Here is a 25,842-nt window from a genome sequence, read left to right on the forward strand (position 1 = left end):
TACCAATCTGCCAGCTTCAGATGCATCTGTCCATGACCATACTGGTAAGAGGGACCACCACACAATCATTGCAAAGATGAAGTCCCACCTTCACATTGAGATTAACATCCATTGTGTTCTGTGGCATTATCACCGTGCTAAATGGGACAGACTTCGAACAGATCTAGTAACAGAAGACTGAGTATCCATGAGGTGGTATGGGCCATCAACAGCAGCAGAATTGTACTCCAGCACAATCTGTAACCTCATAGCCCAGCATATCCCTCACTCAACCATTACAATCAAGCAAGGGATCAATCCTGATTCAATGGTAGTGCAGGAGGGCATGCCAGGAGCAGCAGCAGGCATACCTGAAGATGAGGTGTCAACCTGGTGAAGCCACAAGCAGGACAACCTGCATGCCAAGCAGCAGAAGCAGCAAGTGATAGACAGAGCTAAGCGATCCTACAACCAATGGATCAGATCTAGGCTCTGTAGTCCTGCCACATCCAGTCATGGACAATTAAACAGCTCAGTGGCAGAGGAGTCTAATCTTGCTAACCAATCTACTATGAGGAATCTTGTCGAACACCTTACTGAAGTCCATATAGATCACATCCACCACTCTGTCCTTATCATTCCTCTTCGTACTTCTTCAAAAAACTCAATCAAGTTAGTGAGACTTGATTTCCCACGCACAGTCATGTTGACTACCCCTAATCAGTCCTTGCCTTTTCAATTACAGTAAATCCTGAACCTCAGGATTCCCTCCAACAACTTGTCTACCAGCAATGTCAGGCTAACTGATCTATAGTTCCCTGGCTTGTCCTTACAATCTTTTTAAAATAGTGGCACCACATCAGCCAACCTTCAGTTTTCCGTCATCTCACCTGTGACTATTGATAATACTAATATCTCAACAAGGGGCCCAGCAATCACTGCCCTAGTTTCCCACAGAGTTATCGGTTATGCCTGATTGGGTCCTGGGGATTTATCCACCTTTATGTATTTTAAATTATCTTGCACCTCCCCCCTGTAATATGGACATTTTTCAAGATGTCACTATCTATTTCCCAACATTCTATATTTTTCATGTCCTTCTCCACAGTTAAAAACTGATGCAAAATACTCGTTTAGTAACCCCACCAGTTCCCTGGGCTGCGTTGCTGATCTTTCCAGTTTAAATTCTTTGAGACTGTGTAGCAATTGGTACAACTGAATGGTTTGCTCAGCCATTTCAAAGGACAACTGAGAGCCAACCATATGACTGTGGTTCTAAAGTTACATGTAGGCCAGACCAGGTGAGGATGACAGATTTCCTTCCCTGAAGGGCAGTAGTGAACCAGATGGGTTTTTCCTGACAATCGACAATTACTTTATGGTGATTAGTAGACTTGTAATTCCAGAATTTAATTTTATTAAATTCAAATTCCATCACCTGTTATGGTGTGATTCGAACCCAGGTCCCCCGAACATTACCTGAGTTTCTGGATTAATAACCTAGCGATAATACCACTAGAGTACTGCCGAACCCTTGGATGAGGTTGAGTATGTTTTCCCTCTTGCTTGTTCCTTCATCAACTGCCTGCAGACCCAGTCTGGCACATGTATCCTGTGGACCCAACCATCTTGATCAGTAGTTCTGCTGTCAAGGCACTCTTGGTGATGGACACTGAAGTCTTTCATACAATGTACATTCAGTACCCAGAGCAACCTGAGGGCCTCTTCCAAGTGGTGTACTGATCCTTCAGCTGAGGGGAAGGTGTGGGAGCTGGGCAGTGTGTGGTAATCAGTAAGAGGTTTCTGTGCCATGTTTGACAGATGCCATGAGACTTCATGGGGTCTGAATCAATATTGAGGAATCCCTGAACAACTTCCTCCTGCTGTCTATGACTGCCAGCCCTTCTGCTTGGTGTTGTCTGGGATATTGTCTGTAAGGTATGATACCATGAGTATGATTATGTCAGGCAGTTGCTTGTCTAGTCTATCAGACAGCTACTTAACAAACCATTGAACTTGATGAGACTAACCTCTCAACTAAACAGACGCAATGAAACTATCCCTGTTGACCCTTATTCAGGAGTAACTTGGTCAGTAACTGAAGGTACTTACATATGCTCACTTAAACACAGAAATCAGAAGTTGCTGTCTGTGTTGCCCTCTTTCTATCAAAGATTTGTTTTGAAGGAGGGAATGGCATTCATATAAATTGAAGGGCGTAACTTTGAGATATTTACTCAATGGATAACAAAAAAAAGCACCAGAAAAGGTAAGGGTTTGTCCATTCAAGTTTAAATTAATTATTGACAATGTGACAAGTCTTAATGTGATGCACCCATTTCAGCATTGAAGTTTTAAAAAAAGTGCAGATACTTGTTTCTTCAAATTTAATTATAATTGGAGGTTTAATGAATTTATTTTACTTGTTCTTTTTGTTTGGTTACTTCACTCTTTTAATCCTGTTGCTTATAAGCTTCTTCAAGCCTGGGGTACTCTGATATTGAACAGGATTGCCATCTTTCTGCTCTAATTGGAAGAGTCTTATTGAGTAAACAAAATGAAATTGATTGCATTATTACACTATTTATAGATTGCATGAATATGATCTACATTATTAGATAGACTGTTAGGAACACGCTAGCCTCATGTATGTCTCCCACTACTCCTTCTTTATCCTGATCAAGGCCCTGAGACCTCTGTGATGAATTTTCTTCTGACAAAGTAACATTGCCAGTGTATAAGCTGTCCAAGTATATTGGTTTTAGCTGTCATGCTGGCTGTAGAAATTGCAAAGTCATAGAATGGTACGGCTCAAAAGAAACCATTCAACCCACTATTCCTGTGCTGGTCCTTTCACTGAATTTATTATGACAAATTATTCTTTGTAGTACAACATCATTTTTCTACTTCAAGATTTAACTGTATTTTGCTTGAAGCAATTGTTATCTTTTTATGTGCTACTATTGAATCTGCCTTCACCAACCTATACTGTTTAGGTCAATTCATAAATTATAAAAATACCTCAAGGTAGGCCTGTGGAACATGCACCCGGAGGAGTTTATTACATTTCTTTACAGCTACACAGTTGGACCTAGACTGATCCAAAGCTTCCCCCCCAGGTCACCTGAGCCATTCTTTTAAAGGGGAGCACACCCCCTCCCCCCAACTATAAAGAAATACAACCCTTCATGCAGTGAATTTCAGATCACAGCAACTTGTTGTTTAAAAACTGACTTTGCTTGATTCTTTTGCCAATCACCTTAAATGTGTCCTCTAGTTACTGATCCTTTTTACTGCTGCATTAATGATTCAGAACACATCTATCAAATCTCTTCTCGACTTGCTCTAAGGAGAAAGAAAATTCCAGCCTCTTTATATACACCACATAACTAAAGTCCCTCATTCCTTGACCCATTCGAGTAATTCTCCTCCACTCTCTCAAAATCCTGCTTTTGTTCGCTCCCCAGAATTCTTTAAATCCTATCACCTTCCTTCTGCAGCTAAGCAGGCTTTATTTCTACACCAATGCAGACATGTATTGGTTGCTTCCCCAGAACCAACTAATTCTCTTCTTTGATATAATATAATTGAAACTCTTGGAAATACTCAGCATTGATGAAGAGGCCAAAAGATTAATCTTACAAATCCATGATATTACATCAGAATTCCCCTCTAAATATTCAAATTTCAGTATCCCACTGTCCTAATCTCTGCATTACAAAACAACTCTTCTGCCTCTGTTGCTCCATGTACTTGTTCAGGATTTTCTCAGCTTCTGTATGTATGAAATAATGTGAACAAAGCTGGTAATTTCTTGATATGTAAGACAACCATACATAGAGGAACCTCGATTATCCGGCATTTGATTAATCAAATTTCGGATTATCTGAACAAGATCACAAGGTCCCGATGCTTAGCTAACTATGTTATCTGGCATTAGAGTAACTGAACAAAATACTCCCCGCCTGTGGATGTACTGACTTTCCTGTTTCTGCATTACAGTAGCTCCTTAGACTCTTGGCTAAATCAAGTTTTGTTAATCCTTTTTATAATCTGCATTATCAATGACAACTTCTACTTATTCATATGAATGCATTTTCATATGTATTGTATGTCACTATGCTTACTCTCAATAAATGAGTCTAAGTGCTTAACTATATGCCACTCAACCATAAAACAGCATTCTAAGGAAACACTGCTTCACAGCACAGGTGGCATCACAACTGAGGACTCACTAAAATTGAAGTGCTTAGTTCATATTTTCATTTGCTTATATATTAAAAACTTGTGATGTAAGATACTTAATAAGGGAGCAGACATTTATAAGATAGAATCTTCATTTTTGCATTGAATGTATGAATAATTAGACCGAACTAACTGCTTAGTCGTTTGCCTGTCAACCATCCCCAACTCTCAACTTGAATAGCATAGATATTTTCTGACAATATTATCAGTCAACACTGGGGTAGTAGCAGGATGTTTTTCATATAGATACTCCTGTCATGTGACAGTATGCTTCTCTTAAATTTTAATATCCCCATTTTACATAATGTGGCATCATATGAGAAAACTTACCAATTATAATGTTAATCAGCAGCTTCCATACTTTGTTGAAGAGTGCTACTGAGTTGGTTCAATATCTTGTGGTGAAAAGGGTATATTCATTTCCCTTTGTCAATCTCCATTAAGACATACTGAACAGGAACTTGTTGCATTATTCATAATTTATATCTTATTGAGGATTCATGTTTGAAGGATTTTAGTGAGTTGCTCATTGGAAAAGACTGAAGAGATACTTGATTTTTTAAAAAGAGATCGCTAACAAAAAACTTTGGGACACAATTCATGGTTCAAGTTAATTGCTTGGACTTAATTACTCAAAATCACATTCTTGGCTTTATGGCTGTCAGTCATTAAGCTTTGTTTGAATATTATTTGGAGTTCAGTTGGGGTAAAGTCTGCTGAGAGAGAATTGCTACTCAGTTCATCCTGTGCTTTTCTGAGAAAACCCTTTTGAATAAACCAGTGTGAGAGCACAAACACTGACAAAGCTGCTCTTCCAGAAAAGTCTCTGAATTCACAATGAATTGGAACTATGAAGACGTTAGTGACACCTTGCTGTGTTTCGTGTGTTATGAAAGATGGGGAGGAGTGTACTGCCATTGTAGTATCACTACTCCATGGGCTGCAACACAAAATATCCAATGGTGATTATTCTTGAAGGTACAAAGGATAAGGCGTAGAATATTCTGAAGTCTGTTATACTGACATTCTTGTGTGGTTAAGAAACTAATGCTGTATAGTTGTGTCTGGGATCTTGGCAGATGCACCTTTCAATCACTTTTCCAGAATAAAAATCAGGTTTCATCTTGAGCTTACAGCAATCAGGTTCCATCCTGCTCTCTGTTTCAGAAATAGAGAAGCTAAACTGGGATGCTGGTTCCTCTTCACCTGCCTTCTTTCCACTAGTTACAAATAATCAAAACCTTTCAAAGCCCAAAGCAGTATTGAAGCAGCCTCAGGATGATCCTCAACAAAACAAGCAATTATCACAAGTCACATGATTTCCAAGGAGCCTCATTTAAACCAACATCTAAAGACTTTACAGTGACAACTTTTTCAAACCAGCCCAGATCATGAAATGATTAATTATCCACAATCCTTCAAAACTCAAGCCTGTAAAGAGTTATTGAATATGAATCTATTTCAAAACAAATTACACCCATCTATGTGAGTAAGGACACCAAATACAAAATTAAAGTCATCTTGAACATTTCAGACCTTAACTTTTTCTCCTTCATGAACAAACAATTTTGAACCAAATGTTTTACTTTCAAATGTGTGTGCAATGTCACAGGGCAGATAATTATGCCTTCATTTGTGATACAGTGCAATAATCATCATTACATTTTTGAAAATAGGGTTTGTTTGCATAATAAATCACAAATTTTACAAATTATTAAAGAAACTTTTTTAAAAATTCTAATGTGAATATTGATAAAGTATAATTGGCCATAACGGTGACTGGGTAAAGCATTTAAACTTATGTTGCAACCAATGGACTGATTGGACTAGAGAGTGACAGTGTATTATCCAACCTCTGCCATAACAACAGTTTTGTAAAATGCTTGGCGCATTTCAAATCTTAGGCAAAATATCATTTGATCAAATTGGCAATATCTCATTGTTATTTCAATTATATGTCTGTTGAAAAGATATTTTGCCTACAAGAACCCTTTTTTGCTCTTAGGTGCAGAACTTGAACTAATTTGCACACTATGAATGCAAGATATCTGAAAACGGTTTTCTCGTGCACTTTGAATATCGAATCATAAATCTTACATATTGCCTACAACTGTTCTGCTGCTTTTTACAATCCATTTTGCATTGTAATGTGCAGAATGCCCAATTATTTCAAACTATTTGTTTGCTTGGAAAATCATACTAGTTTGGAGATCTGTAAGACAATGAGAGTTTTATGGAATAAATCTCATTAGATAGCAGTAAATCACATAAAAAGTGTTAAGATTCTTTCTTGTAATCTATAATCAAATATATTGATTATGGAAATGAAAAGGGCATTTTTAAATAAATGTTCTGGATAAACAGCTCAGAAATTGCTGTAATAACAATTAACATTATAGGTTCATAGAATAAATCATAGAATGATTACAGCAGAGAAGGAAGTCACTTGGTCCACAATGTTTATTGCTGGTACTCTGATGGAATAACTTCATTTAGTGCCATTCCATATCTTCTTTCTGTAGTCCTTGCAAACATTTTCCTTTCTCAGATAGTGATCAAATTCCTTTTTAAAAGACCCAATTGATTCTGCTTTCACCACATTCTCAGACAGCGCATTGTAAATCCCTAAACAGTGGTCTCTTAATTTCTCTGACCTTCCACTACAGAAGTTATAGAAAAATAGTTAGGATGCATTTGAAGGTAAGAGTAGATTTTGAACTCTGCAGCCTATAGATCACATTAGGTAGATAGATTGTAAAGAACTCAGTCCAATAATTCATTTCTGCTGGAATTTCAACTTTTAATTTGTAGAATTAAACACCACTTAATAACATTATCAATTATATCTAAAGCAAAATTAATCTCTAATTAAGGATGTTGTTTTTATTCACAATATAGTTAGCTGAAATATTTATCTGTTGACTGCAGCAGAAATCATAAAGATCCTATCCAACAATTGATAATGTGAGCTTGTAATTAGCATTTCATATCTTTTGTATGCTTGGTGCTTGTTACTTGCCCTGAATTAGATGCCTTAATGTTGCACCATTAGAATGTAGTAATCACACACTGACATTCCTGTTCATTTGGTTAGAAGCTGAATAGTTGCAAGAGTGCTGTGCTTTTCCAACTTTGGAAGCAATGAAATACTTCTGAGATTCATTAGGACACAACATTATAAAATTCACCAAAATGTGACCACATTTATCTTGGCCATCTTTCAGAGACCAAAATGTATTCCGTTTTTTTAACTGACACATTAGTCATCAACCCTAACAGCTTGCCATTAGCTTGAGACTTTTGGGATGATGTTATAAAAGGAAGCCTTGTATGATAGTCATACACATTGGGAAATTGAAAGCAGACATATATCCCTTTAGGTTACAATAATCAGTAATGCTTTGCATTTGCACATAAGTTTAAATATAAAAACAGAATGCTCCAACATGGCAAGTGCATGAGCTGAGCTTACAGTTCACTCTTTCAAGTGTGGAAGTAGTTCCATCTCTATGATAACACTATTGGTTCAAGCAGTGATGCCACATCTGATAGATGCTATGTCAGCTTCTATTACAATGTACGTAGATGTCACCCAGTGCCTCAGTGGAAGCCAAGACAGAGGTTATGGAGTCCAGTGTTGCTGCCATGCAAGTTCCAACTTTTGCTATCAATGTCATGGATTTCAGTGCTCAAGGATGACTACTCTGCCAATAATCCTGCAAAATATGCTCCAAAGTTGGTGATATTAGAGTATGTAACTGCTGCTCTTTCTGAGGAAAACATCATTCATGCTTTCACCATTGCTCCTGTGCCAGGGCACTTGCTGTTATCTGTCGCTTCATGTCAAGTTGATGTAGACCAGGCCCAGAGCTATTTGCAGTCTCCTTAACTGAAAGTCAGAAGGTATCATCCACCTGTCACAACTGCTTATGCAGCACTGAAGGAGAACATTAGAACAGGCAATGGTACCTCAAAATAAGCAATGAGCAAACGCATGAGAAGGGGACATGGAGGACTGAGGTATTAGGGTACATTTGGGGCATTGAGGGATAAGGAGTTGTGAGGTGTGAAGGCTTGGGTACCTTCTATTCACCAGTAGAAACAAGGCTAATGCCTCAGTAAATGACAGTGGTTCTTCTAAGGTTGCCAGCCTTATTATCTGCCTTCATTGTCATTTCAGGCCTGCCTCTAGAACCGGCAGGTCTGAATCCGTTTCACCCTTAACTCCTACAACCAAATATAGGTGAAAAAAGGCTTTGTAAAAATTTACCTGGTGGCCAACCCCATATGGCACATAGTCTATCTGTCACTGTTAGAAAAACTACTGGTTTTGCTGCCATCTTTAAGTGGCCATTAATAGGCACCTGAGCTGACTTCTGAAACAAAAGGCTGACCTCAACTGTACCAGCCCAGGCTTCACTGTGGGAGGTTAGGAAGATAACGGGCTCAGAACCCTTTATTTTACTGGTCCTATACGGCACCCAACTACTCCATTAAATTCTGCCTATCATTTGAAAGGTAAATATCTGAAAGCTAAAAGCGAAAGCAATATGTCTGAAAGTTCATTCACAATATAACTACAGTGCCACAGTAAAACAGTATGCCTTTATACTAATTTTATAGTCACAAAGTAAACGGAAGCATTGCACTTAAGCTCAATGTGACACATGAAACAGGCTAAATAAGACATCACTCTCCTTTGGATTCAGATTGAATCTTGGTAGTTGGCTCATATTCCAAAGTTAGGGCTAGTGGAAGAATTGTTTCAGATTTGCAACAATATTAAACTTGCTGAGTGTGAATATCCCCTAAAACATACAGTTTTGTCAATTTTAAATACAGCAACATGTCAATAATATGTTAAATGAGAAGTGCCATGTTTAAAATACAAAATTTAATGATTTTACTCACCTATAGTTACCCAAAAATACTCCATCAGGATTGAGCATTGGTACTATTTTAAAGACCAGAACATCCCGCAGAGCCTTGGCAACTGAGTGCTGGCTGACAAGAAAATCAATAAAACCTAGAAGGAACAGAAATATGTGAAATTTACAAAATATTGTTAAAATGGGGTCTTATCACTGTACACAGATTTATGAAATCAGATCTCTTCTGAGATTATTAACCAATCTAGAAAGTTATTGCTTTTCTTCCAAGTATTGACCTTGCTGCGGACTGAAATTCACTAAAAGTTGGTCATCCACATCAAGTTGCATAATTTTTAAACTAACAGACCCATAGCAATTCTGTCCTTGAAAGAAAAATCATATAGCAAGAGATTTAAAATATTTTTGCTGTGGCAAGGTGCCATGGTACACTGACTAAAAACTTAATCTTCCTTGCAACTGAAATCTATCAAATGTAGAACAGTGCTGGAAAACTCCACTCATCATTGAACCAATAATCAATGACTTTTCAGCTGAGAAACAAGTCAACTTTCTAGTTTGCACATGATATTTGCATTTATTGCTCTATCTTTAACACTTAGCTTCTTTCTTCACTTCTCTGTTGCAACAGATATCTATGTTTATAGCTTGCATCCTCTCTGTTAATTAATAGTACTGAAAATGGACATAATTCTACAGAATTATACTCTAGCTAAAATTAAATAAACAAAATTTTCAAGGGCAACCAGAGACAGGCAACAACAGCTGGCCAGCCAGCAATGCCCAAGTCCCACGAGAGATCAAACAAATACATTTAAAATGAGAAGCATTTGCTATTTTGAATGGCCCTTTTTTTGCATGTTGCAAATTAAAAAAAAACTTCTCACCCCTTCTCAGGCATTAAAAGAACTACTTTTGTATCTTACAAATGAAGCAATTTGTGTTCATTTAAGATTAAATGTTACATAAAATGTAAAGAAAAATTTAGCTACAATAACTGATGGACTCTGGATACACTTTTAAATTTTGAGATCGAGTGCTTTGTATAAAATTAACTTAATGTAATTTGGGGATGATATAAGAAAAACTCTCCATCATATTACGCAAATTACTAAAACACCTGGGCCTGTTATTCTGAGGAGTGGCAATCTTGTACCTCTTTTTTCTTAGAAAGGAAGAGAGCTTCACTGTTCGGACAGGAGATTCCAATCAGGGCTCCTTCAGAAATATGGAGCTATGTTTCTATTCTGACACTTCTCTCAAAGCTCATAACTGTTGGGGAAAAGCATTTCTTAATTGTTCAAGACACTTGAGTACAATTGATCTGATAACTGAACAGACCCCATTTAACTTCGACAGAAAGATTTTAGACTTTCCCCACTGTGTTTTGGCAGCAGTTGCCCCAACAGTTAGTGGTTCCTCATCATGTAGTCCTGGACCTTGGAATGTGCCAGTCTGTAACACTTGGTTGGGGTCAACTCCTCACTCTGGAACACCAAGAAATTTTGGGCAGACCAAAGAGCGTCTTTCACCGAGTTGATGGCCCTCCAGGTGTAGTTGATGCTTGTCTCGGTCTGTGTACCATGCAACAGCATGTACAGCACACAGTCCTGCATCATGGAGCTGCCTGAGACAAAACCCATTGCATCTTTCTCCAGACTTTCTTTGCAAAATCTCCACCTCATCCCCGCAGTGGCTTTGAGAGCAGCATGTGGCAGACAATCTGGGTGTACATGAGGGATCTCACCACCAGTCAAGTGATATCTTAGAGGTTGTTGGAAGGTTCTGGTGATGATGCCACATAGTCACAGAGTCCTGAAGCACAGAGACCAGGCTCTTTGGCCAAAACTGTTCCACACTGACCAAAATGTCAATCCAGGCTAACACCATTTCCTTGCACTTGGCCCATATCCTGCTAATCTTCTCCCATCCATCTATTTGTCCAAGCACCAGATCCAGTGTGGCCTCCCATCTTGTCCCACGTTCAACATGCTGTGTCAGGAAACTCTCCTGTACACATTGGACAAAAACTGATCCATCCGACGTATTCGAGCTATAACGTTTATAGTCAATGTTAGGAAAGTTAAAGTCCCCTATAATGACCACCCTGTTCCTTTCACTCCTACTCAGAATAATTTTGCTAATCCTCTCTTCCACCTCCCTGGAACTCTGTGGAGGCCTATAAAAAACTCCAAGCAATGTGACCTCTCCTCTCCTGTTTCTAATCTCAGCCTACACTACCTCAGTAGGCGAGTCCTCATCAAATATTATCTCAGCCACCATTATACTATCTTTGACTAACAAGGCCATGCCTCCACCTCTTTTACCGCCTTGCCTGTTCTTAATGTAAGATCTAAACCCTGGAACCTGCAACATCCATTCCTCACCCTGCTCTATCCGTGTCTCAGAAATGGCCACAACGTTTGATTTAGTTGTAGGTGAACATTTTGGACAGAGTGACTATAATTCAGTTATGTTTAGTTTAGCGGTGGAAAGGGATAGGTACATGCCACAGGTCAAGAGTTATCGATGGGGCAAGGGCAATTATAATGCGATTAGGCGAGATTTAGGATGCATAGAGTGGGATAGCAAAATGCAGGGGATGCAGACAATCGAAATGTGGAGTTGGTTTAAGGAACAGATATTGCTTGTCCTTGATAGGTATGTCTCTGTCAGGCAGGGAGGAAGTGATAAGGTAAGGGGACCGTGGTTTACTACAGAAATTGCATCTCTTGTTAAGAAGAAGAAGGAGGCTTATGTATTGATGAGGCAAGATGGTACAGATGAGGCGATGGAGAGTTACAGATCAGCTAGGAAGGATTTAAAGAGAGAGTTAAGAAGAGCAAAGAGAGGACATGAGCAGTCTTTAGCAAATAGAAGAAAGGAAACCCCTAAAGCTTCCTATAGGTATGTGAGGAATAAAAGGATGATTAGGGTAGGAATAGGGCCAGTCAAAGACAGAAGTGGGAAGTTGAGTGCGGACCCTGTGGAGATCGGAGAGATGCTAAATGAACATTTCTCATCGGTGTTCACTCAGGAAAAGGAGAACATTGTGGAGGAGAAGAATGAGGTACGAGATATTAGACTAGAAAGGATCGAGGTTAGTTATGCACAGGTGTTATCAATTCTAGAAGGAGTGAAAGTAGTCAAATCCCCTAGGCCAGATGGGATTTATCCAAGGATTCGCTGGGAAGCTAGGGAGAAGATAGCAGAGCCTTTGGCTTTGATATTTGAGTCGTCATTGTCTACAAGTTTAGTACCTCAGGGCTGGAGGATTGAAAATGTTGTGCCCTTGTTCAAGAAGGGCAGCAGAGATGACCCAGGTAATTATAGACTAGTGAGCCTTACTTCTGTTGTAGGAAAGAGTTGGAAAGGATTATAAGAGATAAGATTTATAATCACCTAGCAAGCAACAATTTGATTTCAGATAGTCAACATGGTTTTGTCAAGGGTAGGCCATTCTCACAAACCTCATTGAGTTTTTTGAGAAGGTAACCAAGCATGTAGATGAGGGTAGGGCAGTTGACGTGGTATACATGGTCTTCAGTAAAGCCTTTGATAAGGTTCCACATGGTAGGTTGATGGAAAAAGTGCAGAGACATGGAATTGAGGGTGATTTAGCAGTTTGGATTAGAAACTGTCTTTCTGAAAGAAGGCAGCAAGTGGTGGTTGCTGGAAAATATTCAGTCCGGAGTCCAGTTACTAATGGTGTGCCACAAGGACCTGTTTTGGGACCACTGCTGTTTGTCATTTTTATAAATGACTTAGACGCAGGCATAGGTGGATGGATTAGTAAATTTGCAGTTGACACTAAAGTTGGTGGAGTAGTGGACTGTTTGGAAGAATGTTACAGGTTGCAGGGGGACTTGGATAAACTGCAGAATTGGGCTGAAATGTGGCAAATGGAGTTCAATGCAGCTAAATGTGAGGTGATGCACTTTGGGAAGAATAACAGGAAGGCAGAGTACTGGGTCAATGGAAAGATTCTTGGTAGTGTAGATGTGCAGAGGGATCTTGGAGTTCATGTGCATAGATCCCTGAAAGTTGCCACCCAGGTGGATAGTGCTGTTAAGAAGGCATACGGTGTATTAGGTTTCATTGGTAGAGGGATTGAGTTCCGGAACCGCAATATCATGCTGCAACTATACAAAACGTTGGTGCAGCCACACTTGGAATATTGTATATAGTTCTGGTTGCCCCATTACAGGAAGGATGTGGAAGCATTGGAAAAGGTGCAGAGGAGATTTACCAGGATGTTGCCTGGTCTGGAGGGAAGGTCTTATGAGGAAAGGCTGAGAGACTTGGGTCTGTTCTCATTAGAAAGAAGAAGGTTAAGGTAGGATTTGATAGAGACATACAAGATAATCAGAGGATTAGATAGGGTAGACAGTGAAAGACTTTCTCCTAGGATGATGACGTTAACTTGTACGAGAGGGCTCAACTACATATTGAGGGGTAATAGACTTAAAGTTTGGGAGAAGATTTGTAGCTCGGGTGCTCATTGTTGTGGTTCTGTTCGCTGAGCTGGGAATTTGTCTTGCAAACGTTTCGTCCCCTGTCTAGGTGACATCCTCAGTGCTTGGGAGCCTCCTTTGAAGCGCTTCTGTGCTGTTTCCTCCGGCATTTATAGTGGCCTGTCTCTGCCGCTTCCGGTTGTCAGTTCCAGCTGACCGCTGTAGTGGCTGGTATGTTGGGTCCAGGTTGATGTGTTTGTTGATAGAGTCTGTGGATGAGCGCCATGCCTCTAGGAATTCCCTGGCTGTTCTCTGTTTGCTTGCCCTATAATGGTAGTGTTGTCCCAGTCGAATTCATGTTGCTTGTCATCTGTGTGTGTGGCTGCTAAGGATAGCTGGTCGTGTCGTTTTGTGGCTAGTTGGTGTTCATGGTAATAGACTTAAGACAGATGTCAGAGACAGGTTCTTTATGCAGAGAGTGGTAAGGGCGTGGAATGCCCTACCTGCTAATGTAGTCAACTCAGCCATATTAGGGAGATTTAAACAATCCTTAGATAAACACATGAATGATTTTGGGATGGTGTAGGGAGACGAGCTGAGAATAATTACAGGTCGGCGCAATATTGAGGGCCGAAGGGCCTGTGCTGCGCTGTATTGTTCTAGGTTCTAACCAAGAGATTTATCCAACTTCATATATTCTAATACATCCAACACTTCCTCTACTGTGATATGTACTGTCCCCAAGATATAACCACTAACTTCTCCAAGTTCCCAAGTCTTCATGCCTTCCTCCACAATAAACACAGCGGAGAAATATTCATTGAGGACCTCACCCACTTCCTGCGGTTCTACACATACATGTCCACTTTGAAGGTCCCTATTCTCTCTCTAGTTATTCTTTACAGTGAATCTTTCGGATTCACTGTAATCTTCTCAGCCAAGATAATCTCATACTCCCTTTACGCCCTCCTGATTTCCTTCTTCAGTAAACTCCTGTATCCCCTATATACTTCCAGGGATTCCCCTGATCCCAGCTGCCTAAACCCGAGCTGTACCTCCTTCTTTTTTCTGGTCAAAGCCTCAATATCTTCTGTCATCCAGGGTTCCCTACTCCTGCCAACCTTGCCATTCACCTTCACAGGAACATATAGACCTTGAACTCTAGCTATCTCACTTTTAAAGGCCTTCCATTTGCCAGAGATCCCTTTACTTGCAAACAAACTACTCCAATTAACCCTTGAAAGCTCCTGTCTAATTCCATCAAAATTCACCATGGCCCAAGAACTACAGGGTTTGCCCTGGTCCAGGTGTCGTTGGGTTGAGAACGAAGCCAGCAAAGTTCGGTTCTGAGTCAGTCACAGGGACTATCATGTTCTTCTCCTGATTCAGATTGTCACTGCTCCTGGTTGCCTGGAGCTGTGGTGCGATGGGCCCCTTTTGGTTTCCAACAGCCTAGAGGTTGGGCTTCACCCACCTCTTGTGACATTGGTGTTTCCAGGTTGGGGGTGCTCTGCTCCTTCTCCCCTGTGGTACTGTGCCTCTTTTTTGTTGGTGGCCATCCCACTACATACCTTTATCATTAGAGAAGTTGCTGATGTGTCCATTCTGCAGCTGCCTCTTTCTGTTTTGCTGTTTTGGATTCGGGGAGCCTAATGTGTTTTCCTTTTCCAGTTGTTTCTCACTGATATCCACGCTCCCACCACCTTTGTTTCCTTCTCCTCCATTGACTCAGTCTGTTCAGTTTGAGGTTGGGTCAATTGTTGGTTACTTTTTCCTCCTCTTTGACCTGTCCCTCCTTCTGGGTGCCTCTCGTTTCTGTTTCCTTGCTGGAGGCTGGCATGTTACTGTGTTTTGGGGGTCCACAGCTCGTGTTGCCACTTTCAGTCTGAGCATATATGGCACCCACCTTTGGCAGGTTTTGTACAGGTGGCCTGCTTCCATATCCAAATTGCAGCTCTTGGATTCTCTGCAGTCTTTAGTCAGGTGACCCTCCTATTTGCAGTTCTTGCAGAGGGTCGCTTTGTAGTCTGCTGCCACGTGTGCCCTGCAGGTTCAGCACACTCTGGGCTGCCTCACGTATGTCAGGTAGCTTTGGCTCCCTCTGATTGCGAAGTTGAAGAGCAGCTTGAGGGTGCTCCCACTAGTGCCCATCTTCAGGGCCACCCTGACCTGCCATTTGCTGGTCCAGATACCAAAGGGGTCCACATGTTAGTCTGATCGACTGGTGATCCTTCTTCTAGCTTCTTCACAGTCACCCTGACTGCATTACGGACTCCCTGGCCTGGAGCACGGGCACTAGCAGAGGTCATAGCTCTGGTTGGCTGGTCACTGTACTGGCATTAGGCTGAAGCCAGCATAAAGATCCTCCAATTGCAACTCAGCTGAACTGACGATCCTCCAAGTTCTGCTTGCAATCACGGTCCAGCGATGAATCTCGAGATCTTTTGATGATGATGAAGGTTCTCTGCTCAAGCTTATCCCGGGAGAACCACCTTCATGATCATGGTGTCTCTCCTGCAGTAGTAATATGGTGAGGCTGGTGCTTGTCCAACCTCTGTGATGTACAGGGCAGACAGGCACTCACCACAGAGTGTGCCATTAACTGTTGGGAAATGCTGGCCAAGATGGCGGCCCAGAGAAGACACCAGTCAGTTAGAGCTGCCTGGTACCCCACCTGACTCTCACGTTAGGAATTGTTACTGTCTAGTTTCACTCCACTGCTTGTGAAAATAGTAAATTGCATATACATGAGAAAGATTAGGTTATCATGAAATGTTAATGCATGCAAGTAAGCCCCTCACTACCCACTTAGCAATATTCCCATTTGATGTTAAAACCTTGAGTGGAAATTAAACTTTTTTTCTCAAAACTGGGCATCTTATTTTCCATTCAAGCCACGTTTTCCCAATTGATTTGCCATGGTCCACACCACTCAGGGCTGGGAGAATTCTGCCATTTGTGGTGTGTCAATTATTAAAGTTAAATCTGGAGTTGTGATTAGGGATGCAGTAAGGAAGATTGTAGCTGTCTGGTTAAAATGTTTTATATTTGTAATGGAAAAACACAGCTGGGTCCTCAATAGACTGCAAAATGTGTATTTCAGATGATGGCTTTTTATGTGTGGAACTGTGTCAGTAATCATGAAAAGTCTTTTGTTGTTAATTTATGACTCTTGTCTAGCACCAACTTAAATTGTGTGATGTCTAGGAAATTAATGTGTTACTTGCGAGTTGTGGCTTTGAGGTTAATTTAGGTTTTGAGGTTGCTGATTACTTTTTCTACTTCCATGTAAATTACCGATAGTCAACACAGATATAGAAGGCATTATTACTGCATGACTGCATCTCTTAATACATTAATTATGGAGAATGAGAAAGAAGTTCCTGTAAACCAATATTAATCCCCAAAATTCAAAAGGTAGCCCTTGAGAAAATCTCAAAGAAATCCCTCAAATTAAAATATTTTGCTCTCTGACATATCTTATTAATTAGCATCAGCAGTTCACACTTAATATCCAAATACATCTCCTCACGCTCATAAATATTCCAATAATGCCAACCCCACTTTCACTGCTTCCACTGTTAGTTGTATGTTAATTGTAAGGCAGTGAAGCAAAATCATCTCCCTCAGAGGAGGTTTACCAGGATGCTGCCTGGACTGGAGGGCTTATCTTATGAGGAGAGGTTGACTGAGCTCGGACCTATTTCATTGGAGAAAAGGAGGAGAAGAGGGGACCTATTTGAGGTATACAAGATAATGAGAGGCATAGATAGAGTCAATAGCCAGAGTCTATTTCCCAGGGCAGAAATGACTAACACGAAGGGTCATAGTTTTAAGCTGGTTGGAGGAAAGTATAGAGGGGATGTCAGAGACGGGTTCTTTACACACAGAGTTGTGAGAGCATGGAATGCGTTGCCAGCAGCAGTTGTGGAAGCAGGGTCATTGGGGACAGTTAAGAGACTCCTGGATATGCATATGGTCACAGAAATTTAAGGGTGCATACATGAGGATCAGTGGTCAGCACAACATCGGGGCCTGTTCTGTGCAGTACTGTTCTATGCTCTAACCCCAGATGCTGTGTCACATCTGGTTCCTTGACATAGGGAATAATCCCCTCTGTAAGAGTCAGCAAATGCAAGAATCCTGCTTCATCAGTTACATTCTGCTTCCCCTTCTATTATGCGAATCCCATACTACAGGTACCCATCTCCAGTGCTTTCAATCTATACATTTTAAATAAATATAGAATTGTGTAAGTATGGACTCCAGTTCTTTCCATGACAAATGATGTGCATTAACCGGTGATATACTTGAATAACTGTAAATAGATATAGACTGCATTTGTGCCAAGAATTGAAATCTTTGTCATGATGACACATGTTCATCCTGAGTAAAACTGGATGCCATAGGCCGTATCACAGCAAATCCTTTGATTCACTAAACTATGTTCACTATGGTTGTAACGTAACATTTAAAAAATAAAGTATATAAGGATTGACACCAGTTTTATTCATTATCTACCGACTTTCTAGATGTAACATCTTTTTACGAGCAGCTAATCACCCAAACCCTGTTGCACCAAACTCACCAACAGCTCAATGTCAAGAAAATGCAGCATTGAAATTGGAGTGGTAACTTCAGCTTATTTGCTCTTAAGGAACTCCACATTGAACACAATGGGCATGCTTCATTAGCATCAGCCAAAAGCAACCAGCTTCCAAGGACACTGGTAGCTGACTTGCTAATCTTGAAGAACCCTCAAGGTACATCTCTGGTCCACTTACATTATACTTCTGTGCTTCAAAGCTGTACCTCGGGCTACCGCTGCAACTGTCAATGTAATGCTGCTGCAAGGACTCTGCGCTCTCAGCGACATACAATCAGCTTATGGACTGGACCAGGCTGCATCTCTGGATTCTTCATTCATTCAGAGCCTATCAGGATGGTGTAAAATCTTGCTGGGCCTAATAGCAAGAATCTCTCTAGAAAACTCAATGCAATTTACACTTAGGCAAAACAGTCAAAGATTCACTGCACCACGTATTTTCAATAAATAAGATTGTAATAGGTGAGGTCTACTATTCATGGAATTTCCATTGTCTTCCCAATATTATGCAATGAGGTAACAGAATGTTGAAAGACATAAGCAAAGCAATGGAATATCTCAGATTAGCTATTAATGAAACTATATGTTTTCTAGTCAAACCATAACTGAAATACTTCACCCAATTTTGGTTGTCAAGAAAAAAAATACTGGAGACAGTACAGAGATTACTACAAGACTGAACCTCAGTATAAAAACTTTAAATTCAAAGGAGGTAAAGAGTTTAACTTTATCGTCTAGGAAGAAAACCACAGACAATTCTTAAGTTTAAAAAAACATCACATCCAACAATGGGTGGCTAAAACATCCTCCTTAGTGGTTGGGTGGATTAGGTTTGGGCCATAAGGCTATCCTCAGCCATAAATTAACTTGTAGTGAATTACCTTGCCAAAACAAAGTGGGGATTACAGTTATTTAAGCTAATATGGAAATAAAAAGATTACAGGGTGCCTAACAGACTGCTGCTTCTCAAAGCTGCACTGAGCTTTGATGAAACAATGTAGAAGGCCATTAGCACAAAGGTGAAAGTGAGAGTGGAATGACAAAATAATGATATGGAGGAGCTGGTGTTGGACGGGGGTGGACAAAGTTAAAAATCACATAATACCAAGCTATAGTCCAACAGGTTTATTTTGAAACACTCGCTTTCCGAGTACTGCTCCTTCAACAGGTAGTTGTGGAGCAGGACCATAAGACATAGAATTTATAACAAAAGATTACACTGTCATGCAACTGAATTGATATATTGAACAAACCTAAGTTGTTGTTAAGTCTTTCATCTTTTAGAATAGGTTTTGGTTCATTAATATGTAAATCCCAGAACTTCTTTTAAGACACATTCTCAAGATAACTTAAGGTTTTATAAAAAAGATGACATCTCAGCTCAGACAATGCATTAAAGGTGTGAGGTTAGAGTCTGTCTGTATCCCAATTTTGAGTCAGACTGGTTCTATTTCCAAAGTGGAATTTATAAAATATTACGAACATAGATTTTGAGCAAAATAGAATGTATCTGCAAAAATAATTATAATGAATGAACTGAAACCTGCAACCCATTCTAAAAGATGAAAGACTTAACAAGTATCTAGGTTTGTTCAATATATCATGTTAGTTCCATGACACTGTAATCTTTTGCTATAATTATGTGTCTTATGGTCCTGTTTAACAACTACCTGATGAAGGAGCAGCACTCCAAAAGATAGTGCTTCCAAATAAACCTGTTGGAATACAATCTACTGTTATGTGATTTTTAACTTTGACAGAATTTTCCCAGTTCATTGGTAATAGGCTGGAAGGCACAGAGATTGACAATCTGTTGTAGGATGGGAACCTGACATTGTCCTGTCATTTTGGTATATTGCCAGTTGTAGGAATCTTAGTGGAGCACCTCTCTGATGGGTAATTGGGCACAATGACCAATTAAGGCCAACTTCCACCTCATGGATATTTTGGCTGCATTAGGATGGCCAAGTGCCAAGTGGGTAAATCACCAGGTAAATTCAGGCAGCATTGGGGTAGCCAGTCTTAAAAAACACTCCATGGCCCATGAAGAAATCCCCCGATGGCAATGTGTGCCTCTGCACCTAAGACAGCCCTACGTTTACAACACCCCAGTTCCCCAAAACTGATATTCAGGCGCTAATGCACCATCAGCACCAGTCGTTGCTAGAGGTATCACTGCTAAGTCTACAAATCTGCCAACGATCTGATTGAGTTGGCTGATCTTTAGTCATCCTTATTTCAATGGTGGCCCCAGCAGCTGCCGGTTAAATTAGCTGTCAACAGCAAAATGCTACTCGAGGTCCTGGCACCTGACCGAAAAGAGCTGGCTCCCACTTTTGTCCCTGGCAGCACAACTTCCAGCTCATCAGAAGAATCCAGCCAGATGTACCAAGTAATAGAGAGCTTGGAGCTGCGCTTGTGGATAAAAATAAAATATATTTGCTGTAACCAAACAACATTATTTCAGGAACATGAGGGAAACAAATTATGCTAAGCACTAGTTTGGAACAATATACTGACCTAAGTCAATTATCTTTATCACATTTATGATATATGTAAGATTATTAAAACTATTCAAAAACTGCTACGACATGTTCTTCTGATAAGTCAATACAGACCAAATTCTGAAGCCCGCACTATCAATAAGGAACAACTTAGAATATATTATTAGTATTCTGCAAATGTAAAGACACAGTCAGGAACATAATGCAATTTCTTCACAACAAAAATGAAGAAAGAAGATCGGCTTTATTTTGCAGCAGTTGCAAAAAAGATCCACATTAAACAAAAGTTGATGTTATTCACTTTCATTACTAGTAACATGTCCTTAAATTTTTAATCATTGAACACAGTTATTGGTGGCAGTTTTACTGTTTATCAGAATGCCACATAAACATAGCTATCATAATATCACCCTGATGGAAACAAAGCACTCTCAGCATGCTGTGAATTTCTTTCACAGCTGAGCAGATTAATTGCCATACCAATTAAACTAATATAATGAGAAGTGTTGTACACAAAGGCCATTTCAAAATGTGCCATGGGTCAGGAAGGTGAGAACAAACATATCTTCCAATTAATGACAGCCAGATCAGTTTTTTTTAATTCTCAAAGACCTAGACAGGAAGAACTAAATACATAAAGTCTTCATCAGAAGATAATTATGTTTTTGAGTATACAGTGACAAAATGCCAAATGACTGTAATGATACTTACTGATCTGGACAGAGTCAGAGAGCTGTATGAACATACACAGTTGAAACACTACCTTGGAATTATTAGTTGCCTGAAATAATTGACCATCTGCTGCCTAAAGTAGGCACTGTGCAACATGCAAAATGAAATTATATGCATTGGTATTTTAATGTTCTGGACATTTCAATGTATAGTCACAACTTACATCCTATTTTGTTAACCAGAGATTCTCCTCACTGTTGTTAACAATGTTAACAGGATCCTCAATTGTGTCAAACCCATTTCTTGCATTAATTTCAATTTTCATTCTAAAATTTAATACATAATAGTAGGTCATGAATATCCCCTGGATCTTTCACTGAAAAAGGATGCATTTGCAGCTTGATAGTTTTGTGGGATATCTATCAAATATTCTATGGATCGTGCAGATTTGGTTACAAAACAGGCATCTGCTGAGCTTCAATTACCTCGACTTTAATTATTTGCACTCTGGCCTCGGCATCCTACAGTGTTTCAATGAAGCTCAACAAAAGCTCGTGGAGTATTATTTCTTTCATTTAGATATTCAACAGCAGTTTGGAGGCAACTTAAGTACAAAAGTCTCAGATTATGGCCTTTGTCCCCATTTTGTTTTGAAGTTTTTGGTTTGTTTATCGATGACAGCTATTGGTAATGATTCTGTTTCCCCATATTCAATCCTCTAAGCACTTCTTGTGTTGGTTTATTCAGTTCAATATCTTTTTCTAACTTAATCAGAGAAACATAGAATGGTTACAGAACAGAAAGAGCCATTTAATGCTTCATTTTCATGCTGGCGATCTGTAAGAACAAATTAGCTGGAATCACTTCCTGCCTTTTCCTCATAGCCTACAATTATTTTCTCCATATAAATATCCAATTCCCTTTCAAAACCACAATTGAATCTCTTTCCATGAGTCTCACAGACTATGCATATGAGATCTTATGTGCTCATTGTAAATGGCTTTTCAGCCTGTCACACTGCTTTGGTTTTGCTAATGACTTGAAATCTGTGTCCACTGGTTCTCTACCAAATTTTCTTTCAGTCATTTCTACTTTAAAAAGAGCAACCTCAATTTTGCCGATCTACTCTCATCACTGAAGCTGATCATTCTCAGAACCTCATTTGTAAATGTGTACTACAGCAAGCCCAAAGTGTGGTGGCGAAAACTGGGCACAATTGAGATTGAATGGGCATTTTATAAAGGTTCAGCATCACATTCTTGCTTTTGTATTCTATGTCCTTACTTAGAAAGCCCGACATCATATATGTATTATTAACTGCTATCAAACCTGTTCTGCCACTGTTAATGATTGGGCCACTTACACACTCAAATTCTGGTGCTCATGCATACCCTTTAGAATTTGTTTCATATTGTCTTTTCTTGTTCTTCCTACTAAAGCATGTAAGAACATAAGAACTGTGAGCAAGTCAGTCCTCAATACACTTCACTGTGTTAGAATTGCCTCATGTCTGTCCCAGTCAACAAAGCTGTCTATGTGCTCTCGACAACCTCTTCACGATTCACAATATTACAAGTTTTGTGTTCACTGCAAATTTTTCAATTGTGCCTTGCTCACCAAGATTGAAGTTACGAATATAGATCATGTGGTTCTAGTCCTGAGCGCTAGGAAATGTTCTGCCACTCTGAAAAGCACCTGGTTATCACTACTCTCTATGTATGTCACTCACAAACTTAGGTTTCATGCAACCATGGACTGTTTTGTTAAATTGCCTTCAGCTTGGCTGGTATTTCATGAAATGTCCTTTAGAAGTCCATATATATATATAAACCACATTATTCTACCAATCTGTTCTGTAATATCATTGAAAACGGCACCAAAATAATTAAGCATAATTTGTCCGAAAATAATCTGTGCTGGCTTTCCTTAATCAATCAACATTTGTCCAAATGACTTAATTTTATTCAGGATATTGTTTCAAAATGTTTTTTCATGCATGAGGTTAGACTGACTGGTCTGTAACTGCTGAATATATCCCTACATTCCTTTGTGTAGAATCATTGTAACATTTGCAGTTCTCCAGGTCTCTGGCACAATCTCTCAATGTCACGAGGATTGGAAAATTATGGAGTACCTTAATCACTTTCACCCTTACTAAGTATCTTCTGATGCATATGATGCAGTCCTATTGGCTTTTTAACTTTAATTACAGCCAGTCTTCCTAATAATTCCATTTTTGTCAATTAAGTTAAACCATTATTTGTCCAAATTCTCAAGAATACAGGGAAACTTCTTTAAAAAAAAATTAAGACATGCACATGATTGACATGCCTTTGCTCATGCCTAGTCTGCGCACAGCACAAAATGTTCAGGTCATGCATTCCACCTGGACAACCCACTGTTCTTGCAGCACTCTCTATTTGTGCTGCTATTTTATTTCAAATGTGCTGTCGGACTGCCTACTCTTCTGCTTTCTGCTGTGCTTTCAGATATTAACATTTCTTTTAGTGCTCTCCCCATCATTAATGTATCATGGATTTGCCCTGTTGCTCTAGCCTCTCTTCCCCTTGTTTCTGTCTCTGTACTTCTCAAATTTGTCTGACTTGACATTTCTAATGAAAGTTGATCAACCTGAAAAGTTAAAGTTGTTTCGTGCACAACAAATGCTGCCAGATCTGCCGTGTACTTTCAGATTTTCTGTGCTTATTGCATGAATATATTTTCTTCATGGTGCTTTGATATTGAGAACTGCAGAGATAGTGACCGACAGTGGGAATAGTATAATCATTTCACAAGGTATTTTGTAACACCTTACTTAGATTACTTACAGTGTGGAAACAGGCCCTTTGGCCCAACTAGTCCACACCAACCTTCTGAAGAGCAACCCACCCAGACCCATTCCCCTACACCTAACACTACCGGCAATTTAGCACAACCAATTCACCTAACCTGCACATTTTTATACTGTGGGAGGAAACCGGGGCACCCAGAGGAAACCCACGCAGACACGGGGAGAATGTACAAACTCCACACCGACAGTTGCCTGAGGCGGGAAATGAACCCAGGTCTCTGGCGTTGTGAGGCAGCAGTGCTAACCACTGTGCCACCTTGCTGCCTGTTATTATAAAGATGGAAAAACATAAAAGCTCAAGAATTAGGAACAAAATGATAAACGGAGCAAAGGAACAAGAGAGCAGGTAGAAACCTAGTTTGATCAGTGTGAATAACATTTTTAAAAATCTGATCATAACACATAAAAATAACAAGATACAGAAATACCGAAAGTTAAACCACACATTACACCTACAAATCCACAAATAAACCAACTATTATATAAACAAGGGGACTGAAGAAGTTTCATGCACATTCCCATCATCAATATGCAAATATTTATGAAACATTTCAATGTCATGCATTAAAGGCATGGCTAAGAAAATTCTCAATGTCTCCTCCTGAGGTAATAGTTTTCATTATCACTGATCATCAAAGGTCACTAAGCACCATAGTAATCCACAGACATGATGCCTTTACTACAGTATAGTGTAAATTGAGGCTTGTGCAAGATTTTTGCTTGAGAAGCTCTTTGCAATGAGACCTCCAAGAAACTTTTTTGTCAAAAACTGCAAATCTGAAAAAAACTGGATAGTGCTTGAAATGTACAGGAGATCAACCAACACTTCTGGAACAAGAAGAAATAAATGATAGTTTGAGCATGTACTTCTTCAAAACTGAAGACTAGACTTGAATATTTTTAAGATGCCTGTTTAGCAGAAATTACTTTCTAATACCTCAAAATACTGGAGAAAGATTCACTGACTATCTAGGCATCCAACTACATTAGCTGGTAAGCCCTTTTAGTGCGTACATTAGGGTCCTATGATAAACATTCAAATTTGATTATCATTTTACCATGGTACATTGATGACTATATTTGTACAGAATGCACAATCAAGAAAAATAGTAGCCCAGAAAATAACTTTGAAGTTACTACAACAACAAGCAGGAGCAATCTGGGTTGTTGCCAACAAAATTGGCTTGACGGAATGTCTAATGGACACCCTCTGTCATCCATTTTGTTCTCAATTTGATGAAAATTCAATCTTAAAGTTTATGGGCACAAATTAATTCAGTCTTTTTGGCATATTTCCAATGTACAGTTGGAGCAAGAAATTTCTCATTTGGTGGAAAATCATGCAGTTTACACCAGTTTGCCACTATAAAATTCCCTGGTTACCTCCATTGATACACAGAGACTGGCATCTACATGCAAATGTCAAACTACAAGTATTTTTGCAGCTAAACCTAGAATTACTTAGGATAATTATATGGTATGATTGCCCTCAGTTGAGACAGTAGAAGTGAAGAACATCTAAGTCTAAACATTCTACAGCAAGAATACCACTTTTGCTATTATTCTTTTGCTATTCTGTATAGACTGGAACTTAATTCTGATTATACCTTGGAGGGTAAGATTACTAGCAGAACTTCACTCA

At 39.5% G+C, this 25,842-nt stretch overlaps 1 protein-coding gene across 1 annotated transcript in view; it reads right to left on the reverse strand.

Annotated features, from left to right (window-relative positions):
- Nucleotides 1-25,842, reverse strand: part of agbl4 (AGBL carboxypeptidase 4) — an 855,821-nt gene that overhangs the window by 159,810 nt on the left and 670,169 nt on the right. The window contains exon 8 of the mRNA XM_072574259.1: nt 9,136-9,250. Coding sequence (XP_072430360.1) covers nt 9,136-9,250 — 115 coding nt within the window. The remainder of the gene's footprint in view (nt 1-9,135; nt 9,251-25,842) is intronic.

Source organism: Chiloscyllium punctatum, chromosome 7 (assembly GCF_047496795.1).
Source record: "Chiloscyllium punctatum isolate Juve2018m chromosome 7, sChiPun1.3, whole genome shotgun sequence".
NCBI lineage: Eukaryota > Metazoa > Chordata > Chondrichthyes > Orectolobiformes > Hemiscylliidae > Chiloscyllium > Chiloscyllium punctatum.